At 54.5% G+C, this 9,392-nt stretch overlaps 1 protein-coding gene across 2 annotated transcripts in view; it reads right to left on the bottom strand.

The window, feature by feature from the left end:
- Positions 1-885: 885 nt before the first annotated feature.
- SORBS3 (sorbin and SH3 domain containing 3) overlaps positions 886-9,392 on the bottom strand; it is a 30,401-nt gene continuing 21,894 nt past the window's right edge. For both annotated transcript variants that reach the window (XM_025394416.1, XM_025394417.1), the window contains 8 exons: positions 9,302-9,354; positions 9,146-9,192; positions 8,846-8,960; positions 6,754-6,879; positions 4,983-5,294; positions 4,579-4,682; positions 3,953-4,059; positions 886-1,709 (listed from right to left, as the gene is read on the bottom strand). In XM_025394416.1, coding sequence (XP_025250201.1) covers positions 1,648-1,709; positions 3,953-4,059; positions 4,579-4,682; positions 4,983-5,294; positions 6,754-6,879; positions 8,846-8,960; positions 9,146-9,192; positions 9,302-9,354 — 926 coding nt within the window. In that variant the 3' untranslated portion in view covers positions 886-1,647. The remainder of the gene's footprint in view (positions 1,710-3,952; positions 4,060-4,578; positions 4,683-4,982; positions 5,295-6,753; positions 6,880-8,845; positions 8,961-9,145; positions 9,193-9,301; positions 9,355-9,392) is intronic.

Genomic DNA, 9,392 nt, shown 5'->3' with positions numbered 1-9,392 from the left:
GGACTATGCCACCACTGTCATCCCACAGGGACCCGCAAGCTCCAGGACTATAAAACCTTGTTGAAGGTCGGGCGCAGTGGCTCACGCGCGTAATCTCAGCACTTTGGGAGGCTGAGGTGGGTGGATCACCCAATGTCAGGAGTTCAAGACCAGCCTGGCCAACATGGTGAAACCCTGTCTCTACTAAAACTACAAAAATTAGCTGGGCATGGTGCTGCAACCCTGTAACTACTCAGGAGGCTGAGGTGGGAAAATTGCTTGAAACCAGGAGGCAGAGGCTGCAGTGAGCCGAGATCGGGCCACTGCACTCCAGCCTGGGCGAAAGAAAGAGACCCCATCTCACAAAAACAAAACAAAACAAAACAAAACAAAAACCCTTGTTCAAGAGTAGTTTTGGCTGGCTATGCCTCACCACTCCCAGCTTCCCACAAAGGACTGCTCAAAAGCCTGAGCCCAAAGAGGAGAATAAACACACACAAGGGCTTCCGTGTGGAAATGGAGCACACAGAAGGAAAACAGCAGAACAGTTAGAAATGTCATCTAGCCCAGCAACCCCACGGTGGCAGCTCCAGAATCAAAACAGTCTGCAAACAAGGCCACATTCAGTCCCCCATCTCTGATGTCTCCCTGCTACCAGGGCCTGGCACTGTTCATTCTCCCAGCACTTCTTGCCACACAGCTGCCCAATCGTGGGGGCTATCCCAGCCTGCCTGACACCCAAAGGCAGAGATCTTTGGAGGTAGTAACAGTGTTTTTCCATCCTCCCCATACACACACACACCTGTCCCACCTGTCTCCCAGCACAGCCCCCAGCAGAAGGAATTCCCATCTTCCCAGACAGGAGAAGGCATCTCCTACCCCAAGGAAAAGGCCTCAGAGACAAAGTCCCTTGTGTCCAGGTTTATTTTACATTCTCTTCCAGAGGGGACATGGGGCTGGGGGAGAGCCAGCAGGCAGGCGGGCAGCACACAGCAGTCTCCCTGGGGAACATTTGAGCCAGGCTAGTGGTGCCCGGCCCCACAGTGCGGGGTGATATTCCAGGGCCAGGCCCAGGACTTGATAGCCCCTGGGAAGAGATAGCCTTGGGGCCAGAGCTCTTGCCAGGCCTGGATCGCTAAGAAGGTGCTGCTGTCCCCCGCCTTGCTCCGCCCCCCACGCCCAGCTGGAGGCCAGAAGGCAAAGTGGGCAGCTGGCAAGCTGGGGTGGTGGGAGGAACCCCAGCAGGCGGGGGCGGCCTTTGGTCTCCAGGAGGCTAGGAAGCTGGTCCTGGTTAGAGGAACCCCCTGGGGGCAAAGCGGAGCGCTGGTCCCTGTTAGAGGAAAGCTGGAGCAGGATGGGGGTGGGGGACTTGGGGTCTGGTCTCAATAAGGCCTGGAAATGGTCTCCACTTCAAAGCGGACCTCTGTATTTGGGGAGTGGGGTGGGGAGGAAATGAAAGGGCTGTGGGAGGAATGTCTGTGAGTCGTGGGTGGGAATCAGTCCAGGGGGCTTCGAGGGGGGTCCCAGGGAAAGGCTGCGGGGGTCGTCTGCAGATGCCGGGAGCTCAGGTCCTGGGGAAGGAGGATGTGGGCGGGGGTCATGTCCCTCCCACGAGTGCCACTGCTCCCCACCCCATCCTGGCTGGCTCCAAGTTGCCATGGAGACCACTCACACCGGGGCAACGTAATTTCCAGGGAATGTTCCGAATTTCTGGGTCCTCCGGGAGACACCTGAAAGAGGAAAGGCAGGAAGAGCATTCCCTACTCCCTTCTTCAACAGGGATGCAAGGGTGAGGGCCTGCCCCCTGCCGGCAGTGCCCAGAACTGTAGGGGAGTTCTGTAGGGGAGCCCAGGGAGGGAGTTGGATTTGCTCTCCTCCTTCCTGCCCCCTAGTGGCAGAAGCTTAGATGGGCAAAGCTACACTTCCCACACTCAACAATCAAAGAATCTGAGCAATTAACAAAGGCGCATCACACTGTACACAGCGCGCAGTCACTCCCCACCTCCTCCGCAAAGTGGGGACGCAGGAGGAGGAATCATAGAACTGAAATCGGGAGAAACGCCCCTGGTCTAATACGGCACCCTCACTTAGAGATGGGTGGGAAGGCCTAAGAGAAGACTGAATGAATTGCCTGAGAGCACCCCGATGCTTAAGAGCAAGCTTGGGACACAGATCCAGGCCTCTGGTCTACAGCCCCACAGAAACTCGTGTCTTGAAGAGGAGGAGGGGGAACCCCAGCGGGCAAAGCATCTGGGGGGCCTGGCACCCGATGCTTCCCCAAAGCCAGCACTTCTGTTGGCTGCCTTCCTTTATGCCCTGAAGACAGTGACGCCCTGGAGGAAACCGGCACCACCCAGGGTCACCGATGGAGTCACTGTGGACCCAGGCCAGGGTTGCGGACCTTCAGAGCCCTGCCCCTTTCCCCTGCACACCCCTGCCTCTGGAGCAGCACTTGGGGGGAGCTCCTGGTGGAAAGGACCAGAGCTCACACCTGTGTATCCCTACACCCCCCAGCTGGTTCTTCCAGCCTGGGAGGAAGACGGAATGGAGAAATATAGAAATACAGAAATGTAATAAGCATTATTATATTCCTATATATAGAAAAATAGGAATATAAACTCAAATGAACGTCACTCCCGACCTTGGGTGAATGGATGATCCTGAGCCTCCCCTTCCAGGCTGGCACCCTGACTTCCTTGGGGGCAGCCCATGCTCGTCCCACCCCCACCCTCACCCTCTGCCCTGAGTACCTCCCTTTCCTCTTGGCCTCCCCAAATCCTTCCCCTGCCCTTCCAGGCCCAGCTCCCTCATTTCCTCCAGGAAGCCTTCCCTGACCTGCACTAACTAAAATGGACACCACTCGCCACGTGTGGCTGTTGGACACTTGAGACTGGCCCATGCAACTGAGGAACTGGATTTTTAGTTTATTTCATTTGAGCTACATTTCAACAGCTGCATGCAGCTGGTGGCTGCCATACCAGAGAGGGCACAGGTCTCACCCATTCCTCTCAAAGCACTTGTGGCTCGTAACACAAAAGTGGTACTTTTTCTTCTTGTCTGCATAGATTTGCAAAACTTTATTAGTAGTTGTAAAAAAAATTGCAAAGCAAAAGTGTATCGAGTAAATTTGAATACATCTCTAAGCACCGCCTCCCTCCCTCCCCCACCAGAAGGTAGGGGCCATTCACAGGGTAGTGCTTAAGGTCCTGGGTGGGTCAGGAGACTGGCTGGCAGCTGTACTGGGATCAGATCAGGAAGGGTGGGCTGCCAGGTCAAGGGGCTGCCCAAGCAGCCCCCCAGCTCCTCAGGCCTCAAAACCTGCTTGGGGAGGGGCAGGGGGCTTCTGGCCACTCTCTTCTCTGTAGGGACGGCCCATCCTCTGAAGATGAGACCTGCACAGGGCCAGCCCACTCTGGGGAAAGAGGCCATGTGAAGCCTGGTAGGTTGGTCACGTTGATTCAGGCCGAGGCCAACCTGAGGCTTCCTGCATTTGTCCTTGGTCAGAGCTGCCCTTGGGCCAGCCCTGAGGGGCTGGGACCTTGCTCCACTCCCTTTTCCTCCCAGGCTGGAGGAGCCAGCTAGGGGTTGGAGGATACACAAGTGTGAGTCCTGGTCCTTTCCACCAGGTCCTTTCCCCGAGGGCTGCTCCAGAGGCAGGGGTGTGCAGGAGGAAGGGGCAGGGCTCTGGAGGTCGGGAACCCTGGCCTGGGTCCCCGGTGACTCCATCGGTGACCCTGGACTGGTGCCAGTTTCCTCCTGGGCCTCGGCCTCTTCAGGGCATGAAGGAAGGCAGCCAACAGAAGTGCTGGCTTTGGGGAAGCATCGGGTGCCAGGCCCTCCCCAGTAGCCCGGTCGGAAGCTGAGTGGGGGGTGGTCGGCCATGAATCTTTGCTGAGGTAGCACTGGCAGGCAGCAGCAGCCTACCCACATCCCCTGGGGCCCTGAGATGCCTCCTCCCGGCCTGCCCACATACCCACAAACCAGCCATCGTCACACTGCTGCATGACATCCACCCTGTCCCCCTCGCGCAGCTCCAGCTCGTCTTCGTTCTGGGGCCTGTACTGGTACATCGCCCGGTACCTACGAGAAGCATCATCACAGCAACTGGAGAACGGGCCCAGAGGCTCTAACCCAAGTGTTGCCACTTCCTGTGAACGCCCCAGGGTCCCTTCACGCTCTCACTAGCCCCTGCCCCAGCTCTTCGGAGCGACTCTGCCTGTGCTCAGTGCAGTCTTTCCCAGGCCTGCCTTCTGCCCTCTGGGCCCTAAGCCACTGAACCCTCGCCTCCTCTGAGCACCTGGTGCCTTCCTGTCCATTCTACCGGTTCCACACTTCAATTCTACATGCACTGACCTCAGGGCTAGAAACCCAATGAGGAGACCAAGGCCACAAGGCCACGCAGCTGCCAGGAGGGATTGGGAACATCACAGACCAGCGCCTCCTCCCTGCACCAAATCACCATAAGCTCTTCGAGGACAAGGGCTACCTGGTAGAAGTTTCCCAAATCCACAGGTGGGGACTTGGGGGAGGGTGGAATATGGGGTACTGCCTGCTAGTGACCGCTCCCCACGTCTGATCAAGCCCTCAGATGGTACTCACGGGGTCCAGTGTATCTGAGAGGCGTTAGGAGAAGAGGTCCCCAGGTCCAGGGGATGGCTGGGACCTCGAGGGTGGGACAGAGCTGGACCAGGGGTGCCAAGATTCTGAGGATTGACAGGAAGAAAGGGATGTCAGAGGTAGGAAGATGATGGATGAACCAAGAACACCGAGGGTCAGGAGCCCGGGCTGGCTTTGGGATTCCATCAAGAGCTCCCTGGGCCAGAGCTCGGTAGGCTGAGGTTCCCCAGGCCAGGGTGGGGCTGCCATACTAGCTTCTGCCCTGTCACCCCACTCATCTGTCCCAGGGCTGTCTGGGAAGGATTCCCAAGTGTGGACAAGTCACGGGGCTGGGGGATGGGGGGTGGGGAGGAGGTGGGCTCTCTGGTGGAGGCAGGCTACCTCACCTGGGTCTGGGGTCTAGGCTCCTGGGTGGAGAAGGAGAAGCCAGTGCGGCGGGGGAAGGTCTGCCCTCCCCAGTCGGTGGGGTCAGCTGGGCTGCGCGGGGCTGAGGGGGAGCTGGGGTGATGGGCTGAACGGGCGGCAGCAGTCAGGCGGGGAGATGCGGGGAGCTGGGGGCCGTCGTCACAGAGCCGGAGCCGGGGTTCACGAGACACCTGCACGTAGCTGGCGGGGAATATGCCTTGGCGCCCCGTGCCCGTGATGCGCCCCTCGTACCAGTTCTCATTCACTTTGCGGATCAGGCAGATGTGCTCTCCCTGAGGGGGGAAAGTCAGTGTCTGTGGGGCTTTCCTGGTGCCATGCACCCACAGTGCCTTATCTGGGATGCATAGCAAGGTCCCTCCCCAGAGCTCCAATCACAGGTGAGCCCGTGGCTAATAATGCAGATCCAAACCCAGCTCCGCCAGGTCAAGCTGTGTGTCAGGCAGGCTGCTCTGTCTCTCTGAGCCTTGTTTTCTCCTCCGTTAAGTGAAAATAACCATACTGTCACTATGAGGTGTGAATGAGATCAACAGTCCACTCCTTAGGCACACGGGACAGGTGCTACCACTACTGCCCTGCCTGGGTCCTGTTCCTGCCTCACGCTGGGGGACCCTGTCATGAGTGTGTCAAAAACACACTCCCCAGGACAGGTAGGGAGTCCTCAAGGCCATAGGCTGGCTGACATTAACCACTCCCTGGGAGGGTGGCCTCCAGCCCTTGCCTTCCCCTGCTCTCTCCTGCCCCTACCTCTCTCCATCCAGCCACCTTCTTCCCCCTCTGTCCCTGGGGCCAGCTCTTCTGGGTAGCATTCACTATGGTCTGTCTTTGGCTGATTTTGGAAGCATAGTCGCTGCTCCCCAAATCAACCAAAGGCAGACCACTTCTCTGCTTTCTAGAACAGCATTTTTCAAACTTGTTTCACCACAGTGCACAGTTAAAAACATTTTGATAACAGCCCAGAATACATACATATGTGCGTACACAGAACTGCCTACAGTGAGACAAAGTGCTCTTCCTGCCCGCGACGCACGCTAACGTTTCTGTCTATACCTTTAAAAATGCTGAGTATGATCCCCTGCAACCTGCAGTTGAAAATATATATAACTCTAGAAGTTTATGATCATCTTTTAAAAATGGACCAAAATTACTTGGGAGGCTGGGATAGGGGCAGGGGCAGGAGGATCGCCTGAGCCCAGGAGTTCAAAGCCAGCCCGGGCAACACAGTGAGACTCTGTCTCAAAAAAATGCAGGAAAAAAAAAAAAAGACTACACTAAAAGAAGCATAATGAAAGAGACTGGGGAAAATTTTGAAATCCTAGGTGAAGCTAGGTACATCAGACTCTTTTTTAAAAAAGTGTTTTTAGGCCATGTGCGATGGCTCACTCCTGTAATCCCAACACTTTAGGAGGCCAAGGTGGGTGAATTATGAGGTCAAGAGATTGAGACCATCCTGGCCAACACGGTGAAACCCCATCTCTACTAAAAATACAAAAATTAGCCGGGTGTGGTGGCGGGCATCTGTAGTCCCAGCTACTCTGGAGGCTGAGGCGGGAGAACTGCTTGAACCCGGGAGGCAGAGGTTGCAGTGAGCCGAGATGGCGCCACTGCACTCCAGCCTGGAGACAGAGCGAAACTCTGTCTCAAAAAGAAAAAAAAAAAATGTGTTTTTAGTGCACATATTTACCTACATCTTCGCCTGCCCCGACCCACCCCACCATCTCCTGCCTGGCCCACCTTGCGGAAGGACAGCTCCACCTCCAGGTCCCCCTTGAAGGTGTACTGGGCCACAGCCTCTCCATACTCCAGCACCTGGTAGGTCGGCGGCTTGATGGGCTTGGGGATCTCATCTGCAGGCAGCACCTGCATGAAGAAAGGTCATGAGAAAGATTTGGCCTGGGCATCAACATAGCACAGACTGGGGGTTCCTGTGAGACAGCAAAGAGAAGGTGGGCCTGCCCCTTGGCAGAGAAAGATATAAACACCAGAAACAAGCCCTGAGGGCAGCCAGGGGTGGCCACAGCCAAGGGGAGCTGGAGGATGGGGAGGAGTCTGGGAAGGCTCCCCAGAAGAAACATTTTCCATAGGGGTATGTGGAGTGGGCATTACTGAATGAAAAACGCCAAGAGAAAAGATGGAAGCCAGTCCGATTAGAGAGTTTAAGTTGGACCACAGAAGAAAATGAGGCATTCCAAGCAGCAGGGAAAACTTGGGGAACTGTTCCAAAACTGAGGATTCACCCTTTTCTCACTGCCGAGAACCGGGTGTCCCTGGGTTCCAGTGTCTTGGTTCCTCCTCCCTATCTACCCCAGCAGGAGCCCAGAATCCTCATGTTCTCTTTGCTTCACTCTGCCCATAAAAATCAAGCAGCCAATCAACTATTTCACACAAAGACAGAAATGACTGGTGGAGTGAAATACTGTATATACTTTGTGAAATTTCAGGACCAAGTGGATTATTGGGCAGGCAAGGGAGGCCTAATGATATCTATCAAATCAAGAGCCTGAATTAAACAACAACCCAACCCATGGGTCAAAGAGGAAGTCGCGAAGGAGATGAGAAAACAGTCAGAGTTGACGAAAAATTAACGTGTGAGACGCAGCTAAAGCAGCATTCTGAGGGAAATGTATAGCATTGACATTCTTACATTAGGGAAAAATAAGTTTCAAATGAATAGTCTAAACTTTCACCCTAAGAAACTTAGAACAAATTAAACCTAAAGCAAGCAAAAATAAGGAAATAATAAAGAAGCAGAAATCAATGAAATTGAAAACAAAAACAAGAGAAAAACATCAATAAAATCCATAGGTCAAGTAAATTAATAAAGCTCTAGCCAGAATAAGAGAAGACACAAATTGCCAACATCAGGAATGAAAGAGAACATATCGGCCAGGCGCGGTGGCTCACGCCTGTAATCCCAGCACTTTGGGAGGCTGAGGTGGGTGGAACACCTGATGTCAGGAGTTCGAGACCAGCCTGGCCAACATATAGTGAAATCTCGTCTCTACTAAAAAAAAATTACAAAAATTATCTGGGCGTGGTGGCGCACGCCTGTAGTCCCAGCTACTTGGGAAGCTGAGGCAGGAGAATCACTTGAACCCAGGAGGTGGAGGTTGCAGTGCACCAAGATCCCGCCACTGCACTCCAGCCTGGGCGAGAGCAAGACTCCATCTCTCAAAACAAAACAAAACAAAACAAAACGAAAGAAAGAGAAGACATCACTACATATTTTACTGACATTAAAACAATAGTAAGAGACTATAATGAACATCTTTATGCCAGTAATTTGGATAACTTGACGTATCTTAAAAGTCACCTATTGCCCTTTATCTGTCAAGCCCAGAACCTGTCTCTGGAATCAAAAGACCTGGATTCAGATTCTAGATCTTTTACCTAATAACTTGTCACTGAACCTTGGCATCCCCATCTGTAAAACAGAGATAAACTATCACTCTCTGGGAAGTGAGAGGAACCAGGGCAGTAATACACCTGAAAGAGGTTATGTGTGTATATGTGATTTATAAACTGTTGCATACTTCCCACTCTTGCTAGTTGCCATTAGGGTGATTCCCAAAGATAGCTTTAGAAAGATGGATCTGAATGGTGAAAGTCTGGGACACAGAGGGTTGAGGAGCTGGCTGCTGGGTCCTCCCCTTGGCTGGGCTCCACCCTCATTTAGCAAACATTTCCTGGGGTCATGCAGAGCACTGGGCCAGGCCCTGTGGGGGCCAAGGACAATCCTGAGACATGGCCCAGCCCCTCACAGTTTTTTGCCTTAGGAAACCCAAGTCTCTCCCAACCCCTGCTTGCTCTTGTCCCTCCTGCTCACCTCCACATAATTAGCAGGGAAGATGCCTAGGCGGCCATGGTGCTCTCCCTCCAGCCAGTTCTTGTCCACCTCCTTGTGGATGTAGACAATGTCACCCTTCTGCAGAGTCAGCTCCCTGCAGGCGAGGACCGCATGGTAAGCTGAGGCCCTCCCAAGCCTCCTTCCCCTCAGACCCTCCCCAGTACACCTTATTCCTCTCACCAATTAGGGATGCCCACTGCAGCCCAGTCCCCCTACCCATCCCGCTCTGGGATGGCAGAGACTGCCTCGGTGGAAGGGGAGCGGGAGGAGGGCACTTACTTGGGAGACTGCGCCTGGAAGTCAAACTTGAGCCTGGCGGCCTTCCTCTAGGCAGGGGAGAGGACAGAGTGGGCTACCTCAGTTGGGCGGGTGGCAGATCCAGAATGGTAGCCTTGGGACCACTCCAGGTCCCCCACACCCTGGTCCCCTCCTTACCTTCTTCTCTTCCCTCCTGGCTGGGCTAATCCCACCGTCAGAGGCACTAGGGTCTGTGGAGAAGCACAACCTCAGTTTGGGGAGGCCAACC

The sequence above is a fragment of the Theropithecus gelada genome, chromosome 8 (genome assembly GCF_003255815.1).
Source record: "Theropithecus gelada isolate Dixy chromosome 8, Tgel_1.0, whole genome shotgun sequence".
NCBI classification, from domain to species: Eukaryota; Metazoa; Chordata; class Mammalia; order Primates; family Cercopithecidae; genus Theropithecus; species Theropithecus gelada.
Note: the sequence above shows the minus strand (reverse complement) of the source record. Positions and strands in the feature narration are given on the sequence as shown.